A 10,199-nucleotide genomic window follows, 5' to 3' on the forward strand; every position below is an offset into this window, starting at 1 on the left:
CAGGCAAAATTATGTTTCAAGTATGGGTCGTGACCACTTGCTCGAATTTCTTTCATTTCTGCTCGAATTGGGGGGGGGCAGCCCCCACCCCCCTGCCACCCCAGCCCCTACGCCTATGGAGTAGGGGGCGAGAGGGTCAGAGAGGAGATGGAGATACGAACCCAGAGAGAAGAGTGATGGAGGTGGGAGCGAGAATGGACAAAAAAAAAAAAAAAAAAAAAAAAATCTAACACATGTTCACTATACTATATTTGTAACATTATAATATAGGACGAAAATATGAAGACAATACCATAGTACATTGTAGATCTTTTTTTCATTTTCGTGCCTTTCTCATGTTGAGGATAACAACACAGTATTACACATTAAATACCTTTATTATACTTACCCATACTGGTTCTGATTGTCTATAAAAACAGTCATGACACATTGTAACATCACCAGCTTTGGCCGTTCCACATCTATCCAACAACGTTTACACGGGTTTGGGTAGGGGCGGTGGGTGTGGGGTCACTGAGCTCTGTAGCACTGAGCTCTGTAGTCTGGAGAGGCTTTCTCATGGGATGATGAGTAGCACTCGAAATATGTGTCCACCGCCAGGGCGGCGATGGTGTAGCGGCAGCCATGTTACACCACTCTTGATGCCCGCGTTTTTTGCACTGAGCTGCTCTGTGAGTTTTTGAAAGCAGCCGATGATTCCGGAAAATATAGTGTCATGGTCCACACTGCAGCTTACAGATGCTCAAATGGGCACAGGAATTCATCGAAGAGAGATGGGATTACATTTCACAAGTAAGAAATATATCTTGTTGCTAATTCTGTAAGATTACTGTCCCCTGGGGGGGGGGGAGATTCTTTCCCAGTATCCCCGCATGAATGAGGCGACTAACTAAATGGAGCCCATTATCTCCAGTCTTTCTCTCCATGTCCTCTTCTCTTCTGTTCACACTCCCTTGTAGATATTTCAGTGTTTCTTCCTGCCTTTATCAATTTGGACATTCGGTTTCATGGCATGGATAGTCTAAGGACTTTCCACACCATTTCAACACCATTATTTCGACGTAAAACAGCTTCAATATCACTATCATTGTAACGTTACTACCACACCGTCTCTTCCCTTTCTGCCATTATCTTTGTCTAGTGTCAAAAAGGGCAAGTCACTGCAGCAACTTATGGCGTTGTTTCATACTCATTAGCAAAACGTAACTCCATATAATTCGTTGAACTAGGCAGAAAAAAAAAAAATGTTTTGTATTATAAGCTCTGAGTGTGGGTGTTTCAATATGGCGGCCAAAGTCACGCTCGCGGCGAAGATAGCATGTGCATATTATAGAGCTAAGTGGTTGAGATGCTGCATTTAATACTCAGAAAAAAAAAAAAAAACACACACACACAGAATAAAATATCCAAGCGTATCCATAGCATTTATTCTAGAGTGTGGTTTGTGGGATATGTCCATGTGTTCTGAAGTACACTTTAGAATGTATTCCAGAGAGCATTCCCTAGTGCTGGTTTTACGATGTGCCCATTTTTCTGCAGGTTGTAGTAGCACGGCATTGTGGGATGCGTGTGTTCGCCTTCTCCCTCATCACCAACCTGTGCATCAGCCATTACGACACCGAAGCAAAGGCTAATCATGAAGAGGTTAGTAGTAGTAGAAGTTGTTCCCTAGGCAGTCTGGCCGAACTGCCCCGAGTCCCTAAGGACGGCCATGGCCGAGACCGGGCTTTCCCACGGAGCTCTCAAGGAGTGTATTGTTGTGTTGTTGGCGTAGGTGATTTTGTGCAATGCAGTCTTCCATAATGTGCTTAATAGTATGGGGTGCTGTGTTACATTTTGGACAGGCATCAGCGACGGAGTCATCCAGCCTCTGTGGGTAACTTAAGAGGGCTGGATGATGCCCACATAGCCCAAGTCTCTCGCCAGGTGGACCCAGTCCTCACGAGGGAGTTAGGATTCAGAAGGGTGAACATTACGAGGCTGTGCATGCAGTTGTGTGTTGTCTTTAAGTGACTGAATGGAGTGGCGAGTGATTTGAGTATGGATATACTTCTAGAAGCTGGTCTGGGGGGGGGGGGAGATGACATTTGTTTATGATATAGTGTGCTGGGTGTTGTTTTGATGTTCCTTGGTGGGTGGATATGCTGCCATGTACTCATGTAGTGTAGTGAATGTTGTGGTGTTGTGGAGACTGCAGCGAGAATTTGGGTGCCTCTCATGTCTACAGTAGATGACCCTTGACTTTTAGGACTTTGGTTTCTTGATGTAGGTGATCTATGGGCGTAGTAGCTGTGCAGCCTGTGATTATTTTTAGGGCCTTGTTCTGTATGGCCTGTAGAGTGTTTTAGTGAGGTTAGGGCACAATTCATCACTGAATGTACCGGTATATATTGTTTGTATACTTTGGTGGTGGTTTCTTTGTTGCTTCCAAATGTTGTATGGGCAAGTGACCTCAAGGCATTGAGTCTTATTGTTACTATATTTTTAATGTTTGTAATGTGTTGTTTAAATGACGTTGATGTATGTTACACCAAGGAGGTTTGTATTTGTGGCATCCAGACAGGTAAGCAGGCAGGCAGGCAGGAAGAATAGCATGCAGACAGATTACTTTTTAAAGCTTTTTCAGTAAGAAACAAGTTGGTGGTCCATTTGTAGAGTTCTTAGATTGAAGGTGAATGCTATACTTAATTTATAGTAGTCCCAACCTTCAGGAGTTTTATTATATATATATATATATATATATATATATATATTATATATATATTTATATATATATATATATATATATATTATATATATATATATATATATATATATATATATATATATATATATATATATATATATATATATATATATATATATATATTTAATGCTTCCAGTGAAAGTACATAAATCTAGAATGAACTCATAAATCTAGAATGAATTCATCATTACCGCACAGACTGTGGTACCACTTGAGCAGGGCAGTACTCCGAAGGTGGATGGAAAACAGATGACAGGGAGAGCTGGTGTAATGACTGAAATTAAACTTAACAAATTTATCACTGGTCTGGAAATTTTTATTTAGTGCTTCACAAATATCTTTCCTTGTTTAGATGATCCCCTCATCTGTAATGGACTGTATTTTGTCATTTTATCTTTAACTTTGGTTTTGCTTTAGATGTAGGTGTAGGAAAAGCTTAGGTTGATCACTACTTTTTTTTTTTTTATATTGACATCCTCAATCTGTCTTTGAGCTTCTCTCCTTATCCTTGTATAATAATCATTTCTTGCCTGTTTATAGTTGTTATATTACCTCACACTATTGTGTCTTCTGTATCTGTTCTACAGCAGACCTCTTTTTTCTTTTGATTTTTTTTTTACGCTGTATTAAACCATTTTTTATTTTCGTTTCTGTGTCTTTGTGCTGAAGGATGTAGTTTTTGACTCGTGTTTCATAAAATTCACAGAATTATATATATATATAACATTTAAATCTTGTCCTCTAAGCTCCTCTTCCCAATCTGTTTCTAAGAAGTACTTCTTTAGGTCATGGTAGTTGCCCTTTTTGTAACTCCCATTACTGTTAACTATGTCATACATAATCCTGAGACTGCAATTTAATACTGCATGGTTGTTTTTCCTGAATGGAGTTGTCAGTATCATTTTCTTGCCTAGTAAATACAAGATACAGTACTGATGGATCATCAAATCCTCTTTTTCTGGTGTTTTCCCTTTACATGTTGTGTTAGGAAAAACTCCTGCACAAGATCCAGGAGCTTTTGATCCCAACAGCTTTCATGGCCTCTTACATATAGAGTATTCCATTTAATATTTGTATTGAAATCTCCAGTTAATATAATTCTTTCAGATTTTTCTCCTATTCTATGTAGTAATGCTCTTAAACTCTGAATTGTACTTTCTGCCAGGTCTTCATATTGGCCTCTTTCCCAAGTGTTTGTTTTGAGTGGGATGTGTAAATTTACCACAATTACTTTCCCTTCATATGTGTTAGTCTCTACTGCAGTCAGCTCTACTTGTGAGGATATATCTAGTCTGTTTCTTTGACTTGTAGATTTTTCTTTGTTAATATTATAATTCCTCCTCCTTTTCTTAAATTTGTCTCTTCTCCATATATTGTATTCCTCTAAGTTTAGGGTATCATTTGATGTCTCTGGGGTTAATTTTGTTCAAGTTAGGCAGATAGTATGTGGTTCCCTTTCTTTGGTATAGTCTTTCATCTCAAATCATTTGGACACCATTCCATGTACATTTGAGTACATCAACTTAATCATCTTGTTTACATACTTGCCATAGCTTGAGTTTTCTACCTTCCTTCTTTTTATTCCCTGTTGGTTATGTACTACATTCATACCTGCAATCCAATTACTTTGTAAATTTACTCGTCCTTTGAGCTTTCCTTGTTCTTTGTCTTTTCTTCCTCCCTCTTCTCCTTTAGTATTCCCAGTTCCTCTTTAGTTAGGCATTTTTTTGTCTATACTTTTTTTAATTCATCTTTTTGCATGAGTTTGCATTTTTTAGTATTTCCTCCACAGTGTTCATAGTCTGGAAGGTTACTTTGAGAGGCCTTGACTTATTTCTCTCATATTTCCCCAGCATTTTGTGTTCCTCTGTGTCTTATCACAAGTTTCCCCTGATACTTCCTTCAATATGTTCATTATATTTACCCTCTCCTTTTTGTCTTGTAATTTTGTTTCTTATTTCCTATTCATCTATACTAGTGAATACTATAGATTTGTTGGTATCTGCTGAATCTCTGACCGTTTTGGGTTGTTTTTAATGATTTCTTTCACTTCTTTTTTAATGATTTCTTTCACTTCTCTTCTAATGCTTTTTTCATCTACTGTACTTTTGTTTCTAAGTCTTTCCTTAGTTTTACCATTTCAGCATAAGTACTGTAGTTCATACTTCATCTTTGCAATTTCTCACCATTTCACTCACCTAGGTTATCTTCTCTTCAGTACCACTGCATTGGTCTTATCAGACTGCTTGCTTGCCCAGTTGTCTGTATCATTTCTGAACCCCTCGGGAATACTCTCACGGCTGACAACTGTACTCGCCATTTCACTACTCTTCCTTCTAAGTGAAACTACCTCAGCTGCATAATTCCTTCTAATTTCATCTGTTTCACTTTGAAAAGTTTTCTCCAGTTTATTCACTTTACTAATTTATTAGCTAGCTACTGTATATGTTTCCATTTCAGCCAGTTCTGGGTAGAAATCATCATCCTCTTTTTTTTTAACCTTTATCCCTTCTCTTTACTTCTTCCATATTCTATCTATCTATCTATTGCCAGATGCCTCAATCCCGTTTGGGGTGGCCACAAACAAATCGCCTCCAAGTCGCCCTGTCCCCCGCCATTTCACTAACCTGCTCCCAACTCACACCCCCCTCTCTCATATACCTCTCCACCCCATCCCTCCATCTCATCCTCGGTCTCCCCCTCCCTCTTCCACCCTCCACCTCACTCACATACACTCTCTTCATCAGTCTTTCACCCTCCATCCTCTCCACATGGCCATATTCACTTTACTAAAGATGCTGCTCATCTTGTGGTAATTTTCAGTTAGAAAGATAACTTTTACTTACAAATTTGCATCTCCCTGCTACCTGCCTGGTGATAGATGACACCCAGCTGATGATGTGTTGTATCAGCAGATTTTGGCACTGATTGGATGTATTCTGTTATTTAGACAACACTTTTGCGTATACGTGCTCTGCTATATTAAAACATCACTTACTTTAACGCAGTATAGAGCTTGACTCATATAAAGATATTATTTAGGTGTGGAAGATGTGCAGATTGGCCTGGGAGGAAGGTAGATTCCCGTAGGATTGGAAGTCAGGTATAATTATTCCCTTGTATAAAGGGAAAGGGGAAAAAGAACTGTGTGGTAATCACAGGGGCATTTGTCTTCTTAGGAAAAGTATATGTTAGGATACGTATTGACAGAGTTAGGAAAATAACAGGGGAATTAGTTGGAGAAGAACAGGGAGGCTTTAGGAAAGGAAGAGGTTGTGTAGATCAGATATTCATTCTTAGATCTTTAGTGGAAAAGTTTCTAGAGAAGGGAAAGATGTTGTATGCGGCCTTCATGGAATTGGAGAAAGCATATGACAGGATGGATAGACAAGGATTATGGAAAGTATTAAGAATATATGGAGTAGATGGGAAGTTGTTCAATGCTGTGAAGAGTATGTATGAGGGTGCTTAGGCTGCAGTGCATGTGGATATTGAACTGAGTGAGTTTTTCTATTTGAAGGTTAAATTGGGTTTAAACAGGGATGTGTCATGTCTCCATGGTTGTTCAATCTGTATATGGATGGGGTTATAAAAGAGATACAAGGTAGGGCAGTGAATGTTGGAGTGGCCCTAATGAGAGAGGGCAGTGTTTGGAAACTCTCTGTATTGTTGTTTACAGATGATACTGTGTTGTTAAGTGAAGACAAAGGGGAACTGCAAGGCTTGGTGGATGAGTTTGGGAGGGTGATTAAGAAACAGAATCTAAAGGTGAATGTAGGGAAGAGTAAAGTTATGGTCTTTGAGAGGGGTGAAGTCAGTGAGTGTACAGTGAAGTTGGATGATGAGGAAATGGAAAATGTGAGTACGTTTAAGTACTTGGGTAGTGTGATGAGTAAGGATGGAAGTTTGGAGGGTGAAGTGCTTGAAAGGGTATGACAAGGAAGAAAGGTTGCTGGTTCATTGAAGGCAGTGATAAAAAATAGGGAAGTGAGCATGGCAGTGAAAAGTTATTACATGACAGTATTGTGATAGCAACTCTGACACATGGAAGTGAAGCTTGGACGTTGTTGGAGGGACGCAAGTCAAGAGTGAGAGCTGTGGAAATGAGTTATTTGAGAGGCACCTGTGGAGTCACATGGAGAGACAGACTAACAAATGAGGATGTGAGGGAGCATTGTGGTGTGGAAGTGGATGTGATATGAAGCATTAGGAGAAGGACACTGAGGTGGTTTGGCCTTGTGGAGAGGATGGAGAGTGAGAGACTGACGAGGAGAGTGTATGCGAGTGAGGTGGAGGGGGAGAGAGGGAGGGGAAGGCCAAGGATGAGATGGAGGGATGGAGTGGAGAGGTATATGAGAGAGGGGTGTGAATTGGGAGCAGGGCAGTGAAATGGTGGGAGACAGGGTAATGTGGAGGCGATTTGTTTGTGGCCACCCGTACAAGGGATTAAGGCGTCTGGCAATAGATAGGTAGATAGATAGGCCAGTTGGCAGTTGTGGCCGGTGCAGAGCGAAGTGACGGACATCCTCCCTCTCTGCCTCTTACAGTGTGTGTGTGTGTGTGTATCCATGATTTGAAGACAGTTGTGTAGACCAATTCACTGGGTATCATATTGATAGTTTCTCTCTCTCTCTCTCTCTCTCTCTCTCTCACACTTTTCTGGACATCATTATAGGTGTTGTTGATGCTCTCATGCCTGTTTATAGATCCCACTCACTCCAGTTATAAGTGGGAAACAGGCTATGTTCAAATGAAAATGATGATGGAAATGTGACCTTTATTATTTATATAGTTAGTTGTATAGAAAAAGAGTGAAACATAGTATAAAGTTAACCCACTTTCTTGTCTCCTCAGGTGATTGATACAGCCAACAAGCGCCAGGCTACCTTACAGGCGTTGGCCAAAAAGATCATTCATGTAATGTCCGAGGACAACTACACCCCAGATGACAAGTGAGCTTTCCACCACTCTGATTCACAAACACTTATGATCAAAAGACTGTCAGAACTGATTTATTTTTGGAGGAAGGCTAAGGAAGGGAGGGTATATTGTCTTCCACTGTCTCCAGTTCTTCGTGAAAAAAACAGATTTGAGAGGAAAGTGGTCATAAGTTATTTTGTGGCTTTCATCCCTAGTCTTTGCAGCTAGCACTCTGCAGCCTAACTCAAGTACAGTATCTAGAGTACACACACACACACACACACACACACACTCATGAAACATGGAAATTATGAATAATAATCAGTTCATGAGATGTAAAAAAAATAAATAAATGAATAAAAACAATAATAATGCAGCTGTTGTAATGTAAAAATGCAAAATATAATCAGTGTATTCATAAGATGCCAAAAATATATACTGCTGCTACAAATAATAATACTGTAATATTAATACAATAATAATAATAATAGTGCAGCTGTTGTAATGCATGCAGCCCTCACTATAAGTCAGGGATGTTGCAAAATATCACACCTTGTTTCCATACAACTGACAGATAATCTTCATAAGTGTTACTGAAACTTTTAACATGCTCATCCTTATTTATAATGGACCTGTGACTTATACTGAGGATATAGTGATATCAGATTCGTCATGGATATAGTGAGAGACAATACAGTAAAGTACCGCACTGTATCAGCCTTATGCACATGTAATTTCGTATTTTCCATTTTTTTAGTTCAGTATGAGTTTTCCTTTTTTCTTCTAGTAACTTAAGCTTGTAGGTGTTTATTTGGCACTGTAGATTATATTTGAGTGTTGTAGGTACATTGTAGTGCACACCTGTGAACTCTTTGGCTGCAGTGAGTTTCTGTGAACTGAATAAAGTTCTCCATCATAAGCTGGAATTGAATATGAAGTTTTTTATTCTCATCCAGAACCTTGATTGTAACACTTCATTAAAGTTTTTGAGGCCCTGATTTATCTTGAACATAGTTGACTGTGATAGCTACTGACATTTTTTTTATATCCCAGGTTTTCATTTTGAACATAGTGAAATTGTCAAATACTACCCAAGATAAAATGTGCAGTATGTAATTTGCAGCCAGTGGGTTAAGTACTTCCATGTTGACTTGCATTGGCATTTTACACTTTCGAGTTTATCATATCATTCGATCTTACTTTTTATCAGTTTGGCTGAATGATCATTAACATGATGATCATCATCATCATCTTAACCCTTTTCCTATTGTACCCTACCCAATCATTAGGTAAGAAGAGTTGAGATTATGATAATGGTGATGATGATGATGATTCAGCCTGAGGTTGCTATATCATTTAACCTGGGAAGCTGATAGTTCAAGATATAGTTATAGTTGTTTAGTTCCTGCTTGTATGCTCTCATGATATAATCCAATAATTCCTCATTGCCATATACAGTGTCTTTGTTAGATACAAACATTCCTCAGTCCTCATTGCCATTCACAGTATCTTTGTTGAGTACAGACATTCCTCACTTTATGTTTGGAATACTTGCAAGTACAGCACTGCTCTGAGTGAATTGATTAAGGTAATTAGTGGGAAGTCTGAACAAAATACTGTACCTGAGTTGAAGGTGACAGTTAAAAGGTAAAAAAAATATTGGTTTCTGATTCACGGTTTCGTAAAGGAGTAATTACCTTTGCAAAACACTTATTTGTACAGTGTGGTGTTTCACAATGCTGCTGTGCTTGTTCAGATAGATGAATTATACCTACATAGTGTACTTGTGTGTACAGATTGTGTAGTCCAACTCAAACTCACTTGTATGTATGTATGAAAGGGTCCACAACCGAGTTGTACTAAAACTGCTATCTACACAAACTCAGATTTAGTGTGTGGGTACAATGGGGGACTTTCAGAGTGTTGTCTGCTACTCAGCTGGCAAGTTTAACATGGTTCTGGGATTGAAACAGTAGGTAACATAACTGTCATGACTTTCTAAATGTCTGGGAAAAACTTATGAGATTTGACGAGCATAGACCACTCGAGTTACTAAAATATATGTGCTTGTTAAGAAAAATATCACACCTTAATGAATACTATACTTTTAACTGGCAGTTGTGCATTTGCATATTTTGTGCTTGTTAAGAAAAAATATCACACCTGAACAAATACTTTTAGCTGGCTGTTTTCCATTTGCGTAAATTGGTCCTCTATCCAACAGTCCCTTACACACAGTCAGTTCGTTAAATTACCAAAGAGCTGGGTAGAGTTTGTTTTTATATCTTCACTTGTATCATATTTCTGTGTAGGAGTAGTGCTTTACTGAAGCTTGTCATTTGTCTTAGTTGTTTAAAATGTAATAAATACTGGACCACCGACATGTTTCCACATTTGATGGGCAGCTGTCCCCAAGTTAGGATAATGCATAGTTCACTTTTTACCAGCTCTTGGTGCAGGCAGATGTGCATATGGTTCATTTAGTAGAAGACCATTGTGGCCAGTGTTCAAAGTTTTGAGGCCTGGTATTCGT

General features: G+C 38.9%; 1 protein-coding gene across 1 annotated transcript in view; it reads left to right on the forward strand.

Moving 5' to 3' along the window:
• The window catches only part of LOC145405003 (purine nucleoside phosphorylase-like), a 96,206-nt gene extending 88,504 nt beyond the window's left edge, over positions 1-7,702 (forward strand). The window contains exons 7-8 of the mRNA XM_080276504.1: positions 1,540-1,644; positions 7,601-7,702. Of these exons, the coding sequence (XP_080132630.1) occupies positions 1,540-1,644; positions 7,601-7,702 (207 nt within the window). The remainder of the gene's footprint in view (positions 1-1,539; positions 1,645-7,600) is intronic.
• The last annotated feature ends 2,497 nt before the right edge of the window (positions 7,703-10,199 follow it).

Source organism: Coenobita brevimanus, chromosome 65 (genome assembly GCF_032717465.1).
Source record: "Coenobita brevimanus isolate Jiangsu-jjx chromosome 65, ASM3271746v2, whole genome shotgun sequence".
NCBI classification, from domain to species: domain Eukaryota; kingdom Metazoa; phylum Arthropoda; class Malacostraca; order Decapoda; family Coenobitidae; genus Coenobita; species Coenobita brevimanus.